The 15,448-nt window shown below is 49.7% G+C and overlaps 6 protein-coding genes across 6 annotated transcripts; 4 read left to right on the top strand and 2 right to left on the bottom strand.

Moving 5' to 3' along the window:
- Positions 1-788: 788 nt before the first annotated feature.
- Positions 789-1,109, top strand: N7484_009468 (uncharacterized protein; the record flags this gene model as incomplete). The annotated part of the gene is made up of 2 exons (XM_057119855.1): positions 789-829; positions 920-1,109. 2 exons carry the CDS (start codon positions 789-791, stop codon positions 1,107-1,109), a joined length of 231 nt encoding a protein of 76 aa, XP_056969410.1.
- Positions 1,110-2,882: 1,773 nt separating this feature from the next.
- On the top strand, positions 2,883-5,435 carry N7484_009467 (uncharacterized protein; the record flags this gene model as incomplete). Its single annotated transcript, XM_057119854.1, has 1 exon — positions 2,883-5,435. One exon carries the CDS (start codon positions 2,883-2,885, stop codon positions 5,433-5,435), a length of 2,553 nt encoding a protein of 850 aa, XP_056969409.1.
- A 481-nt stretch (positions 5,436-5,916) lies between these two features.
- N7484_009466 (Ran GTPase-binding protein YRB1) lies at positions 5,917-6,992 on the top strand (the record flags this gene model as incomplete). The annotated part of the gene is made up of 4 exons (XM_057119853.1): positions 5,917-6,192; positions 6,410-6,674; positions 6,732-6,860; positions 6,919-6,992. 4 exons carry the CDS (start codon positions 5,917-5,919, stop codon positions 6,990-6,992), a joined length of 744 nt encoding a protein of 247 aa, XP_056969408.1.
- A 929-nt stretch (positions 6,993-7,921) lies between these two features.
- N7484_009465 (putative transcription initiation factor subunit (TAF30)) lies at positions 7,922-9,357 on the top strand (the record flags this gene model as incomplete). Its single annotated transcript, XM_057119852.1, has 7 exons — positions 7,922-7,930; positions 8,106-8,146; positions 8,451-8,602; positions 8,701-8,843; positions 8,910-9,047; positions 9,099-9,219; positions 9,269-9,357. The coding sequence occupies 7 exons, from the start codon at positions 7,922-7,924 to the stop codon at positions 9,355-9,357; spliced, it is 693 nt and encodes a 230-aa protein (XP_056969407.1).
- Positions 9,358-10,909: 1,552 nt separating this feature from the next.
- On the bottom strand, positions 10,910-11,886 carry N7484_009464 (phosducin family protein; the record flags this gene model as incomplete). The annotated part of the gene is made up of 3 exons (XM_057119851.1): positions 10,910-10,925; positions 10,985-11,214; positions 11,281-11,886. The coding sequence occupies 3 exons, from the start codon at positions 11,884-11,886 to the stop codon at positions 10,910-10,912; spliced, it is 852 nt and encodes a 283-aa protein (XP_056969406.1).
- Positions 11,887-14,004: 2,118 nt separating this feature from the next.
- On the bottom strand, positions 14,005-15,304 carry N7484_009463 (WD40 repeat domain-containing protein; the record flags this gene model as incomplete). Its single annotated transcript, XM_057119850.1, has 4 exons — positions 14,005-14,145; positions 14,202-14,291; positions 14,350-15,062; positions 15,187-15,304. The coding sequence occupies 4 exons, from the start codon at positions 15,302-15,304 to the stop codon at positions 14,005-14,007; spliced, it is 1,062 nt and encodes a 353-aa protein (XP_056969405.1).
- Between the last annotated feature and the right edge of the window lie 144 nt (positions 15,305-15,448).

Here is a 15,448-nt window from a genome sequence, read left to right as displayed (position 1 = left end):
GGTCAAAGCAGAATTTGATGAGAAGAGCATCATAGAGCTTAGTGAAGGGGTAAAATTGGTTCATATGTGAAATTGTTGTTTTCGGCTTTGATTTGGTGTCGTGTCTCTGCTCGGATTTTTCGGATCGAATTAAATAACGTTCTTTAAAGAAGTTAGGGTCGAAGGAGAATTGTGCTAATGGATGTGATTCTACTTACCTGGGAACTCTAATAGTCAATAAAGGGCTGCAATATCTAAAAAATAACCATTCAAGTTCGAATGAAAAGAAATCCAGGCTCATTAGCACATCGTGGTGTTTTATACCAGTTATTTTTCAGATGATTTCTTATCATTAATACAGAGCCTCTCATGGCTTATAATGTTACTTCAGATGTTAAGGTGTTAATACTGTATTCTCCCTGCTTGCTGCTAGCGCTTCCATGAAGTTCAGCCGCCACCAACCACATCTGCCGTTTACATAGCTCCCAGGATGCTAATGAAAAAGATTTTACCGTCGGCAGAAACACCTAGTAATTGAGATTAAAGCGGCAACATTCCCGGCGGAATGACTAGTTGAATAGGACCTGTGGTTTTCCGACGGATCATCGACTAGTGTGACGTCAGGAGTCCAGCGCGAATACATCAAGATCGAAATAAAATGGGAGTGAAAGACTCTTGTATTAGTTAACCTTTCAACCACCCTGGCGATAATTGCTAAAGCCCAGCTTTCGCATACACTTGAATTTAGAATCTGTTGATCTCATACGACACATCCTTCCGACCCTGGAATCAGTCAAAGGGCTAACAACATGGCTACTTCCATAACCAATGGCCGTCCGGCAGCGGTGCGGTATGCTATCCTGTCCCTTCAAGTGTCCACCCTAGTGGAAAGTAAATGAATAAAAGGAATTGACACTGACATCTAGAAAATACAAATTAGGTCTCGCAACATAGCCATCCTTAGTATTGCTGCTGTTTTAGCAGGGAGTTGGCTCACATTTCGTGCGCAATCACCCAACAAGTCCGATCCTTTATTATCCGAACATGACAAAAAGACGATGGTTGGGGGGCAGACAGGAGAGAACAAAGTTGGACGAGCCCCATTGACGAAGACAAACGACAAGCCCTAAAATCAGCTACCCCAAATTTGTATTTAACAACGAAAGCAAACCGTCCCCATGGTCTTATGTCACATTAATCTACAGATGGATAGCTTAAGTTTCTTCATCCTGAATTGTTGAAGTCCAATAGATGAAGTCCTCTACACTCTCGAAAGGGAACTCTTGACAATAAGTAGAATGCTATATCTATAGTAAGATTTGCGTACGGATTGAAGAACTATCTATGAAAACGCTACTCAGAGGGTCTCAACCCATGAGGCTGGGATTGAAATTTCACGACACTTGTATCTTAAACTAAAACAATTTATCGAAGTCAACCCAGTCCCCCGAAGGGAGGAATGGCCCTTTCCAAGAAAACCTCTGGGGCTCGGCGCTAGTTCAGTTCTACTTGCTGGTATCACTGCACAGCACTTCAATCGATGGTCGCTAGATAAATCCGAAAGGCCCTTGAAGCCAATGACATATTCGTCAAATAAAAATGTTCTTGTGGGATGCATATAGGGCGGAGATGCAACATCGTCAGCTGCGCAGCGACTCGCATAATGAAAAGAAGATGACGGATATAATACTGCTGCATTATATCTCATATAATCGGGGAGAATCTGTCTTCCAAAGTGAATAGTGAGGACCATGCCAGCTCTATGTTTGGTGTCTCTTTGGTCATCGGCAGGTCACTAGTGGAATCCAATTTTCAAGCTCAGGGTAGAAGCTAGTCGCACTTTTTGAAACGAGGGCTCGCCTTGATCTATCAAAGATGCTAATATTGCCCGTGGCAATAAATAAGTGCATCTTGGTACCCGCGGTGGAGTCCTACTTTAGTGTGAGAGCTTGTCCTCGGTGTATCTCGTTTGAAGGCCCAGAGACTGTTTGATCCCGGTCACTAGGTAGAGATGTCGCACTTTGAGGCAGCTTGCATACATCTATTTGGTTGGTAGACTTGACGTCGTACTACATAGATAAAATGCGATATATGATTCCACTCCGGCCCACTTCTTGTCAGCATATGGGTCAGTTTAGGTAAGAGGACTGACTGGTCTGGAATTTCGGAATCGAGTCTGTATGAGATAAGGTCGAGGACAAATCTGTTTCTATTTCTTCCCTTGCAATAAATGTGATATCACCGTAGCCTTGAGAATCTGTCTCTCAATTTATAGACGAAATTCCCTGTAACGGGTCAGGACTCTCCTGTGTGATAAACGTTGGTGCATCTGGGACTAGATTAGGCAGCGGGCCTGTGGGGCCTGAAGTGGAGATTCCCGCGTTTCTTAGTTCCTTATCATGAATGCGATCATTCAGCAGTTACGTCTCACCTGGACAAGAGGGTCATAGATTCCTGTTTGAAAAGTATCAGGAAACAATAAAAGGATGTATAGGAAAACTTAGCCTGTTCACCGGGATTTCTATGTATGGTGGGATTTGGAATCTAGTTGCGTCACTAAATTTCTCAACCCCGCCAGGTCATGCTTATCAACTTATCCAGCACCAAAGAGCTTCTTATTCCCCCTCTTTCTCTTCTCTATCGTCTCTCTCACTAACCGAAACCTATTTGTCAAATCTCCACATCTAATTCGCTTCTCATCCCCAATATCTTCTTTGACGGGATTATTGTTCCCCCGCCCTTGCCCTGGGTAAACCAGCTGACAGGCAACTCCCCGCGGACCCACCGGGGCACATGCCTCCACCTCTCCATCGCTGTATGTCTTCCCTTTTCTTTTTTTCTTAACATGCTCATTTGATTTCATTTTGGCAGAGAATCCAAATTATTCCTATGAGCCTCAAATCATGTCTAACGCTTCAGAGTCGCCCAGGCGTCCTACGAGCGCCCACGCTTCTCATCTTCAGTACCCGACCCTCCCGCCGCTGACTGCCTCTGTCGAAGAGTGGTTGTCTCGTTCACGACCCGCCAACAGCATGGCGTCAGAAAGCACTCTGCAACCCCTCCCCAAGTCACTGAGCGATAGCTGGGCAACCCTCAGCGTATCAGATCTACATTCGGAAGATGGCAGTCACTCGGAACAGACCGACGTGGGGTCGTTGATCGACCAGACCACACCGGATGATGTGGCCAGCCTGGACGAGCGCTACAGCAGTAGTGAGGCAGGTGGTCCTGATGAGGATGATCTACAGCAACAAGAAGACCAGGAAATGCAGGAAGACGAAATCCGCAGCCTTAGGCCGGACCGGTTCTCAGGCCTATTCAACCCCGATGCTGCCATCGATGATAGCAATTTGACCACCATACCTATTCACCGACATTCCATCGACTCAATCGAGTTTATCGAGCCTGACAAGTGGCCAGAGATGGAACGGGTAGAACTGAAGCATACGATCCGCATCTTTGACGAACCGGCAGCGTTGGATATCAAGACTCAGCTACCAGATTGCTCACCTCAATCAATTCTCATGGCGACGGTCCAGCAGACCATGACAAAGCAAAGCCTAGACCTAGACAAGCCTTTCCGCGTCTTGTATGTCGGACAGCCGGACTGTCGCAACATTATTCTGGACAAGATCGGTGATGTCTTGGTGGCGAGCTCGTCCGCAGGGTCGCAAACCAGCTCTGCTGAATCATCACGGTACCATGTTGTGCCAACTTCTTTTGGAGCTGGAGCTGTGCCAAACTTTGCAGAGCTTCTCCCCATTCATGTCCAGCTTGTGGTTGACGAGTGTGTGGCAGCCACGAAGGGCCACCATCCGAATGGATCCCGCACGGTGTACCTTACATTCAAGAATCGTCCTTCTTGCCAGTCTTGGTGGGATGGAGATGAATATCATGTTTCTTCCTCGTCGGAGTGGACTTTACCAGATGTGGCCATCCTGTTCGTGTCTAGCCGTGATAATGGTGCCGCTGTGCGAACTAGGCACGCTGCCCACGCTTTCTTGGAGCGACACGGAGTCCCTGCCATGGTCATCTCAGATGAACCGCTCTGGGAAAAAGCTGGCGAAGTCATCCCTCTGAACCAGAGCAGCCTCCATGTGTGTCTGGAGTCTCGACATGCACAGACTGGAGAAACAGTAGTGTTGAGGCGCTACCCGATCGATCTGAAGACTTTCGAGAGTATCACTCCTGGCCAGCTCAATAGGAATTTGGCTTCGCTCATGGAATTTTACCCCAAGAAGACACCGAAGGTCTCTGTCGACACACCGATACCAGCCAAATCCTACTCTTTTGCTGACCCCGAGAAACATCCTCGCAACTGGATCCCATCCTTGGATAGTGTTCGAGCTCCTCCAATGGGTGCAATGCTGCGTCTCGCCACGCTCACGCTCGTTTCAGCCATTATGCTCTCCCTCGGATATGCAGCGACGAGGACAATCATTCTTTTCATTGTGCAATGGATTGCTGGCTCGACAATGGCCGGCGCTCATAGCTCGACACTGACACCGATCGGCTTACCAACTCCGTTAACTTTGGAACATATGAGGCACACTTCCCTTTCGCTGTGGTCGGGTGATTCGGGGGGCCTGGCCGCCACTTCTCCATGTTGCTCCTATATAGGACAGGCAACGCCACACGCTGTTTCAAGCATAGGCTTTTCTGAAAAGACCGATCAGTTTGAAATCCAAGTCGTTGGAGACTGCCATGTGGCCATCAAGCCTCCCCGGAACATCGCATCCCACAAAAAGCAGCCCCGATTCCATGTTACTGTTTGCCGAGATGGCAAAGCCCTGGCGTATGAGCTAGCCGCATTGTTCGATGGTGTGTACACGCTGCGGTTGGACCGAGAAGATGCGTATGGTTTGGTCAATGTGACGATCATTGCTAAGTCCAAGCCACAAGTCAATCAAACTATTATTGTTGACTTTGGGACGCCGTGGCTGAAGATTGCAAATTGGAGAAGAGCAGCTCGTGCAGTTTCTTCGCAATTCACAAAAGACTTGCAGATCGCCCAAACTGGGTTGTCTGAAGTGTACGGCCGATTGTCAACAGATCTACAGGTGATCATGGGCGACGTGGTCAAGAGATCTCACTTCCTGCGCGACGACGCTGAGCGTCTCGGCCATGACAGCTTACGCACTGGAGATGGCATGCTGTCCAGATCAAAGCAACTCTCTGAGGTTATCACCCGCAACGCTGTCCAGCAATTCCGAAGTGTATCTTCTGTTTTACATAGTCGCTCTGTTCGTGTCAATCAGGGGGCCAGAGGGGCTCTTAGTGATGCCTGGGGTCGTCTAGGCAAGTCAGCATCCCAAGTGGACCTTCGTTCCATGGTGGATCGAGTGCGCAGTGCGAACTCTGACACCCTGGATCGGGCTCAGACTCGTGCACGTATTTTCATGGGACGCGGCGGAAAGGACTCTGCTAAGTCTCAGAATAAAGGGGTGAAGCAATGAGTGTCATATCTTCTGCAACCTTTATCAGCGCACACTTTCTTGCTCATCCACGATCTGGCTAATTACGGGGTGTTTTGTTGTTTACGGCGATTTGAGGCGGGGGATGCAACGGATTTTGGAATAGTTCAACGCGAGGATGCGGCGCAACACAATTGCTTTAGTTTTTTTTTTTTTCTTGTTATTCCCCAACAATAGCACTTCAGATACCTTTCCCTATCAAGTTAGGCTCTCACTAGATTCGCATAGATCCAAACCCCCTCGCGTTCTTAACAATAGGTCGCCTTGTATGGGGCCTGAAGGCGGTGGCGATATTCTGCCCCCGCGCACCCAAACTATTAATTTTTCCCCCCTCATTGTCATCTCCTTGATCAACAAACCCAATTCCTCTCCTGAAATTTACCATATTCCGGTGTTTTATCGCCTGTCCATCTTTCAAAACTTCCTATCGTCTCCTTAAAAAAACTTTAACCCGCTATTCACCATGTCTGACGTCGCGGAGACCAAGCCCGACCCCACCACCGCCGTTGAGGAGCAGCAGCCCGAGACCACCGCCACCGGTGAGGGCGAGAAGACTGTGACCGAGACTGCTGTCGACGCCGCCAAGGACGCTGCTGAGACTACCAAGGACGCCGCTGCCAAGACCTCTGACAGCGTTTTCTCTATGTTCGGTGGTGGCCCTAAGAAGGAGAAGAAGGAGGAGACCGAGGAAGGTGCAGACGAGCCCTCTGGCTCTTCCAAGGCCCAGCAGGCTGAGGATGTGAGTTATATGTTTCCTCTCAGATAGTGATCGTCTGCCTGGGAACCTTGAATATGGGACTTTGGTGGCATGGGCCAAAAAGAAAATACGGGAGCGCGGGGTCATAGTTCGGCCCCGCGTTTTGTGTGGTGGCTTGCCAGATTGTCATCCTGTTTGGATCAGTTCTCCATGGTGACTTCTCGATAATTTTATTTTGACTGACCACAATTTTTCATAGAACGAGGACGAGGCCCCCGAGTCCCCCGACGTTCACTTCGAGCCCGTTATTCGCCTGACCGAGAAGGTGGAGACCAAGACCAACGAGGAGCTTGAGGAGCAGTCCTTCAAGATGCGCGCCAAGCTGTTCAAGTTCGACCGCGACAGCAAGGAGTGGAAGGAGCGTGGTACTGGTGACGTGCGTTTGCTGAAGCACAAGGAGAACCAGAAGACCCGTCTGGTCATGCGCCGCGACAAGACCCTCAAGGTCTGCGCCAACCACTACAGTGAGTAGACTCCATGAAGGAGGTCGAATCTGCCCGAAATACTGACAGTTCGTGTAGTCGTCCCCGACATGAAGCTGAGCCCCAATGTCGGCTCTGACCGCAGCTGGGTGTGGAACGCCGCCGCTGATGTCAGCGAGGGTGAGCCCGAGGCTCAGACCCTGGCCATTCGCTTTGCCAACAGCGAGAGTGAGTGAAGCTATGATAAAATAGGTACACAGATCGCGTATGACTAACCTGTATATAGACGCCAACCTCTTCAAGGAGGCCTTCGAGAAGGCTCAGCAGGAGAACGAGAAGCTCTTCAACGCTGAGGAGTAAATTTATGGCCATTGCCATATTATCGCTCCAACAATGAACGAGTGTGAAAACTCACGATTGTGATACAATACACGCTCGCCGCCGACAGCTTCTTGCTTGGTGGACCACGACTTTTAACTACTCCCCAACCCCAACACTCAACCATGCCTTATGTCTTTTCACCAGTTCAAATTTCACCATATTCCATTCCCCCAACTCCCCTTCCCCACGACTGTACACGCGAGACGGCAGTGATGAAGATGCTGTTCGCGCAAACATCGCAATGCGGCTTATGAAAAGAGGGCAAATTCTTGATGTCTTTGGTCCAACAGTCGGCAGTAGATAGACCCCTTTCCCATCGAATATACACCCTGCACATCATATACAGAGACCCATGAGCAAGTAGCTCATTTCTTGTACTTGTAAAGAAATGCATTCTCCAGTTGGAATCAACTATCTAGTTCGTACAATTCATATCCCATTCACACAATATACTGGGGTCTAGAGGTTAAAGGAAAATCGACTATGCACGTGGACTGTTTATGCCTTTAAAATACGTTAGACTCAAGAATTGGCGCAGAAAGAGCTCAAGTCGTGGCGAGTCTGCAGGTCGCGGGGAATAATACATGTAGGCGGTGTTGAGTCTCCCCTTCAACCTCGCACCTCCTCCCCACCCGCATCTTTTCCTCTACAATATACAGGATCAAAGCCGAGGGTTTATCGAGCTATACATTGTCTCTAATTCACTTTTCTCGATCTCTTATCGTTATCGAGTCCATCCGATCCCTTTGAAACCGAGACTGCAAGGCCAAGCCCTGCGCGTTCTCTTCTTTCGCACTGCCGCGCAAACCACGTCCGTCCCCAAACTTCTACACGCTCCGCGCACCTTTGTTAGGCCCAATCATACCGTTTAACGGCCTGGAGCTACTCCGATAAAAGTTATTACCATCATGCCTGAGGTGAGTCATCATCCTAACTCTGCCTGCGCCGCACCTCGTCTATGTCGGTTCGATCCATCACGGTCCTCCCGCTCCACCAAAGCTCTCTTCTCATTTCAAAGATACCTTAGAGCCCTAGCGCAGGCGCATTTTACATAATTGTCATTCTTATGCTAATCGTTACTTTCCGTGATAGGTTAAGCGCACTGTCCGTCTTGTCACGGAGCAGCATATCATGTACGTTCTCGACAACCTGCCGACCCTGTCTGCCCTATCCGTCCTTCCACACCCCAGAGCAGCAATTGAACCCGTCCGCATACCTCAAGTCTTCAATATATCATCCATGGGTGACAAAATGGTATTTTCAATGGCTGGCGGTCGAGGGCGCATGCTTATCAACAAGACCGATGCCTGAAGCAAACCATATTCGTATCACGCGCTCCGATGCCCTTCAATCTCCCACTTAATCCAAACATACTTGTTTGTCTGTACTTTCTGCCCAAGCACATGCGCTAACTGGGGGGTTTTTTCTTTGCCACAGTGACAAGCCTTCCGAGGTTGAGGGTTTCCCTCAGCGTTCATGGTCGATCGAGGTGTACGTTGTCAACGACAAGGGAGAGCAAATTCCCGCCAGCCTCTTCGACAAGGTCACATACCACCTCCACCCAAGTTTCGGCTCCCGCGCTGTACAAAGTAGGTTTCTCTCGACTCTCACTAGATTCAGGTGGATCCCGGTCCACAAGGCGCGTCTGCTTGAAGGACTCGAGGCTGATTAAGTATCCGGTAAACAGCTTTCAAGAACCCACCTTTCCGTATTCAGGAAGAGGGATGGGGTGAGTTTGACATGCAGATTGAGCTCACCGCCGATAAATCCCACTTCGTCAACCATGACCTCAACTTCCTGCAAGAGCGATACGAGTCCAAGCACGTCATCGTAAGTTGACTTCACCCACGTGCTCATATGAAATGTTTTCTGACCCGGCCTTCCGTGGCAATGTAGACTTTCAAGAACCCCAAGCCTGCTTTCTTAGCCACTCTGCGTGAATCGGGCTCTGTCCCGGGTGATGAGAATGGATTGAAAAAGCGTAGCGCAGCTGGTGAGGAGAGTGCTAAGAAGAAGAAGCGCACTGATAAGAACGTATGACTCAACCCCTCTCAAACCCATGACAACCAAACTAACCCTGTCCAGGTGGACATGGATAAGCTTGCAGAGGGACTCCAGAAACTCGGCGAGGATGACCTGTTGCAGGTCGTGCAGATGGTGCACGACAACAAGTCAGCAGATTCGTACACAAAGAATGACGTCGACAGTATGTGCCCTCAACCCAACTTGGAAACGTACACTAACATCTGCATCAGTGGGCGAGTTCCACGTGGACCTGTACACGCTCCCGGATACTTTGATCAAGATGCTCTGGGATTTCACGTCGGAGCGTGGGGCTATGTAAGCCACGGCATATTCTGGTCCTTTTCTTGATGTCTGCAATACTCGGCTTCTGTCAGTCCGGGATAAGCCATTTTACCGTTCTATTTCCTTGTTTCCTTCTCTGCTATGTCTTTTTGACGGGGAGTTAGCGGATGCTCATATCAACCTTGCTGGTGCTTTCCTTGCACTTCTTGTCCTTCCTTTCCTTTCCATTCGTAGATGCTGAGCTTGTTGAAAATAATCTATGTTTTCTGGTGGGCTGGTATTGATACAGCCATGAGGTACGGTTTGCTGGAAGGCTTCGTTATGGCTCTGATACCACAATTTGATCTTGGCGTATGTTTATTGTGTTTTTCTTAGACTATCAAGGCATGGTTTCCGTTCTCGCTACAATTACCCAAGAATCTAAACATTGAAACTCTTCCGGGGGACTGAGTGATTATATTCGATAGGTTAACTCAATCCAGACCTTTCTGAGATTCAGTAGTCAGAACATCATATCTTTTTGAAGATGAGCAAACTCAAGATCACTGTCAGCTTTCAGGCCATCTCCACTATTTTCAGCAAGATTTGAAACAAGTTCGAAACAAGCTCGCTATGACTCGATTGCAGCCTACACCTGGGCAGGGGCAGATCGGCGAGGGTCCCATGACATTGAATCAGCAAGGCCTGACTATTTCCATTGCCCTTGACAATTACACATCAAGGTTCATCCCTGAAGTTGAAAAGCTGTATCGCCTGACTATTAGTCTTTTCTCAATTGACTAGGTAGCTGTATCCTCAAATTGGTTGTAGCGCACGATGTGAATAACCTTGCACCTGTAGGCGGATAGGGTATGTGATTTGGGACTCCACCCCAGTTGAATCACAGAGGGATAGTTGTACAAGCTTACTATGACTGGGAGATTGATAGTGCTGAGACTAGAGCTGGGTAACTTGAAACGTACGCGACTCTACAACAGGGGATAGTGCTGTTGCCTATCGTTCATGCAAAGCGATAAGCTTATTCTTACGTACCTGGAAGACCGAACTACTACGAAAACCCCCGATCATCTGTACGACTCCACGCTTCCAGGCGATGGGGCTGAGAATGGCGGTCAGGTTGTTCTATCAACATGCCATGAGATCGGCTTGTCTGCAGAAGAACCAAACTCATCAAATAAGCCTGTCCAGACCCATCTGTCTACGAGCACCAAAAGCATATTTGATCACGTTGCATAAACTAGAAAGCAGATGGGATATCTCAACAAAACACGACACCTTCCAACCCAGACCGGTCAGACCAGCTGAAACACAGTCATCCCGCGACAAGGAAAGCCGTGGACGGCCATGTGCACCACCCAAAATAGAAATGAAACCATAGTACATGAAAAAAGATTCGCAAGACTTCCATGCAGTCTATACGCTCCAACGCCGTCGAAGTAGCCGCCCTTCTTCCCTTTTTGTGGACATAGAAATGAGAAATGGTTGGTAAGACACTTTGAGAAATGAAAATGAAAATGAGAGGATAGGAAATTGCGAGGAAAGGGAGCCAAGACGCCTTGCTGGAAATGGACGAAAGATTGTATGCATGATTAGAACACGCGGTTCCTAAGTACAATATCAGTATGACGGACATGAGAGCAGTATAATCACAATGGAAAACGTACAGCTTCAACAGATCCTCTAGGCTGTCTGCGCTGCAGGGCCGACCTCGGGGAATGTTGCGGATAATATCCGTGATAGTAGCGAAGACATCACCAGCACGGTAAGCCAGCAGAGCCGGGGCTTGGATGTGATCCATCTCAGCGATTTCATGATGCAGCTTGACAAAACGAGTAGTGGATTGTCTGCGGGCGATAGTGTTGAGACATTCTTCCACAATAGCACTCTCATCAGACTGGCATGGTGGTTAGACTTGTATTGAATAAAAATAAAAAATAGAAAACAGATGCAACAAACATACCTTGGGATCAAAGATGCAAACCACAACAACGGTACCCGAAGTCACCTTCTCAATTGCATCAAGGTAACCCGCAGCATCAACAATGTCGACCTGACCATAGTGACGGCCGCGGGGTGAGGGGCGTCGGGCCGCGCGGTTCTGCAAAGCCTGCATGCGCGACGCACGCCACTTTCGTAAAAAGCGCTCCTCCTCATCCTCGCTGCCCGACGACCCATCCGTTACGGGAGCCGGGGGCTCAGGCTTAGCCGACCCAAAGGCGGGGCCATTCTGATCGAAGCCCGCAGCATTAAGCAACGTTCTACGGAAAGACTTCTTGCGTGCACGCTCAAAAGCCTGGGCGTCGGCAATCACACCCTTAGGGCCGGTATTGGCCTCGAACGTGTTCTTGGGGATTTGGTAGTTGGTAGAGGAAACCATGTTGTCGTCAAAATCTTCGTCCTCGTCCGAGGAATCGACGGTGTGGCGTTGGCGCAGGTTGCGGGGGATAGCGTCGGAGCCGGAGTCGTCTTCGTCAGAGAAGTGGAGATCGTCGTGATCTTCTGGGTGAGAAGTGAATTTGTCGCGATTGTTATTCACGAGTGCATTGAATTCTTCTTGGGCAGACATCGTGGAAAAGATGGGGGGTGGCGGGGGGGGAACGTGGGAATTTATGAAAGGCTGAGTCTGGGGCCTTGAAGTGAAGCTGAGATTGGCAAGTTTCAAAAGAGAACCCCCTGAGAGATAGTCAAAGAGAAGGTTGAGACGGCGGAGGGGCTGAGCTGGGAAGAGATCGCCAGGGTGAAACGGGCACAAAAGCCCCTTTTCGATGTGGTTTCAGGCTCGACGATCCGGGACCCACTGAACGGCCGAACCACTACACGACGTATACACATGAGTTCGAGGATAAGACATTCTATAGAGACTAAGAGATCGAATATTCCCTACTCTTGATTGATGATCCTCATGCTCATTCTCATGTTCAACTCTAGTCAACTAGCGTAGATGCTTATCGCACGTGGGAATTTAACCTCCTCAGCCCATAAGCCCACGCGGTTCGTGCTCATCACATTCAAGCCTCGTTTCAGCTTTGTTTATGTGATGAGTCCAGTTCATGAAACCTCGAACCCCATCTCGGCCCCGAAATAAACCCACAGGTGACGCAGATCCGAGCCTCGATCCACGTTAAGCGTTCCAGGCCCCCAACGGGAATCACCCGAGTCGCAAGGAGAGATCGTTGGTGGATCCACTGCCTGAAGAGGAGAACAGTCTGTGGAGAAACCGGATGAAGATGGATCCTTGATGCCGTGCCGCGGCAAGGAAAAAATAGAAACGGATTCCTGTCTCGTTTAGAATCCTTCGTGTGCACGGTTGCCGGTTGCCGGTTGCCTTTTCTTTCATTCTTCGTCCCCCTGCCCAAAGACTCGGGAGGCAGCGAGTCTAATCACGACCTGTTCGATCTCATATGCCGGAAGAATTGGGGAAGCCCAAAAGACATCGAAGGTCTTGAAAGCCCACTAAAATAGGCTTATGAACTAGGCCATGTTAGGATCGTTCTCGTGGCGTTGGCCCCCAAATGGCAATCTGGCTAGGGCTGGGCTATCGGTTAGTCTTCCCCAGAGTACGCGCTAGGGATTGGAATTGGGATTGGGTCAGTCTTGTGCTCATGGACATTTTTAGATCTTAGCATATCATGCTGACTAGGAGACTGAGTCATGCATGCATGGCTGGCATTGGTGAATGTACAGGGATATCACCGGCATCTCAGGACGAACACAATCCCTGTTCTTCAAGTACAAGCCATACTCGGTTTCCTGAGGTCTACAGGTCTACAGGTTCTCTCTACCAGGGCAGCTGAATTTTGGAAGACACCTTGTATGCATGCCCTATGAAGCTCACGCCACGCTGACCGACGCCCAGGCCCACCAAAGAGGATTCCAGGTGCAGTCGAATAGACAGCCTCCAGTCCCCACAGAAGAAGAAAAAGAAAACACAGTGAAAAGCACAAATGGAAATTGGAACTGCTCAAGAACAGGATCGAGGAAATCCGGTCTGAATCCCTTGAGGGGATTCGAGGTCACAAGGACACAAAATAGGTACACACTCTTTGACGAGACAGGGAAATAGGAAAAGAGATGACGCGGGAACGCAAAGGGTAAATCAGACAAAAAAAGATCATGGCCAAATCCAACAAACCGGTCCTTTCCTTTCCTTTCCGAGAAAATACATACCGAGACCGATGCAGAAAAGGCAGTCCAGAACGAAGAGGGGTAATAGAGAAGAAGAAATAAAGGGGGAAGAAATATCAGGGGGAAAAAAAAAAAGGGAAAAGTTGAAAAGAAGAGAATAGGGGCATCATCCAGCAGGAGAGAAACAGAGAAACAGGAAGCCGACGAAATAGCCATGGAAGCACCAAATCTCCGGTCTCAGTCGGTACCAAAGTCAGGTACAACCATCCATCCCAGACGGCAAGTGCTCTCTCTCGTCATGTCCAAAACATTGTGTCGTCGCTTTCGTTTCTTCCCCGGCGCCGCGTTCACCTCCACCATCCAACGCTTTCCGTATCGCATGCGACGGACAAATCTGCGCCGTATTATCAGGAGAAGCTAGGAGCTCCCCGGTAACTGATTATTATCGTACAATGGCGGAGATCCGACCCATCGAACCAAAAGAAAAAATTCGAATAAGAGCATTGCAAATGATCGACACGGGGGTATCTTGCGTTTGTTTTTCTTTTTGGGAGGGGAATTACCAGGCCCAGACCTTGAGAAGAGAATCCCAAGATCCAGTGCACAGACTGATGCCGTCGTTGCTGACTCCCAGGCAGCTCACGCGGTTCTCGTGGCCGCTCAAGGAGCCAACCTTATCGCCACGAAGGACATCCCACACCTAAGATCGCGCTGTTAGCAAAGTTTCAACCCGGTCTTCAGCTTCCAGTGACCTACCTTGCACTCGAAATCGTCGTAACCAGCGAACAGTAATCGGCCAGACACGGAGAAAGCAACGGAGGTAATACCGCAAAGAACTTGGTCGCTCTGCAGAAAAGAATTAGTCTCATATTATCGACCACACGGGTTTGCCGCAGAAATATACCTGGTAGATGTTCAGCTCGCGATCGGCGCGGATATCAAAGAGACGGCAAGAAGTGTCGTCAGAGCCGGTACCGAAGGCGTTGCCGTCGGGGAAGAATTGGATGGCGTTGATATCGGACTCGTGGCCAGCAAATGTCTGCACGGCCTTGCCGGTACGAATATCCCACAGCTTGGCGAAAGCATCACAGGCACCAGAGACGAAGATGTTCTGGTTGGTCGGATTGATACTGATCGACATCACGTCGCCGAGGTGATCGGCGAACTCGGTGACCTTGGACCCAGACTCGATATCCCACAGCATACAGGTCATATCGCCGGAAGAGGTGATAATGCGACGATCATTGATGAATCGACAGCAAGAGAGGTAACCGGAGTGACCAGACAGCTCGCGCGCGACCCGAGTAGGGCCTTCGCGCGACGACAAGTTGTAAATGGAACAAATGTTGTCCAAACCACCGCAGGCGACGTAGTTTCCACTGGGCGCGTACGCACAAGTCATGACCCACGATGAGCGCAGGGGGATGGCGTGAACTTTGTTGGTGGTGTAGGCATCCCAGATGATGAGCTTTCCGTCCTGCGAAGCTGACACGAGATGGCGGCGGTCGGTCGACCAGTGCATGGCGTAAATCTTCGCCAAATGGCCCTTGAGTGTGCGGCGAGGCTTCATGCCAATTCGAGGGAGGGCATCGGTCTCTCGCTGTGCTACTTGGCGAACTGCGTGAGGGTCAGCATTGGTCATCCAGATTCCACCACCACGTCATCCTGCTGAAGTGTGGGAATGGCTAGAGATCTATTCCGGGGTGGTGAGTTCAACGTGCGGGAGGTCAGGAAGTCGTACGGGAGGTGTCGGCCAGCTCATCCTTCCGGCGCTTGATCTTGTCCTTCAACCCCTCTGCTTCGCGCCGGGCCGCGGTAATTTTCGCCTGCATTTGTTCGCCCGTCATGTCGGCTGCCATGTTGCCGAGTAAGGGCCCCTGGGGTCGTGTTGTTGGGAGGAGGGGAAGCTAAGGAACCAATGTCCAGGGGGGGGGGGTAAAGGTAGTAAGGGGAGGTTGGGAGGAATCCGAAGAAAGGAAAAAGGGACTGAAAGTGGAGCGAGA

The sequence above is a fragment of the Penicillium longicatenatum genome (genome assembly GCF_028827895.1).
Source record: "Penicillium longicatenatum strain IBT 33135 chromosome Unknown contig_6_segment0_segment0, whole genome shotgun sequence".
NCBI classification, from domain to species: Eukaryota; Fungi; Ascomycota; class Eurotiomycetes; order Eurotiales; family Aspergillaceae; genus Penicillium; species Penicillium longicatenatum.
The sequence above is the reverse complement of the archived record's forward strand: the minus strand, read 5'-3'. Positions and strand labels throughout refer to the sequence as shown.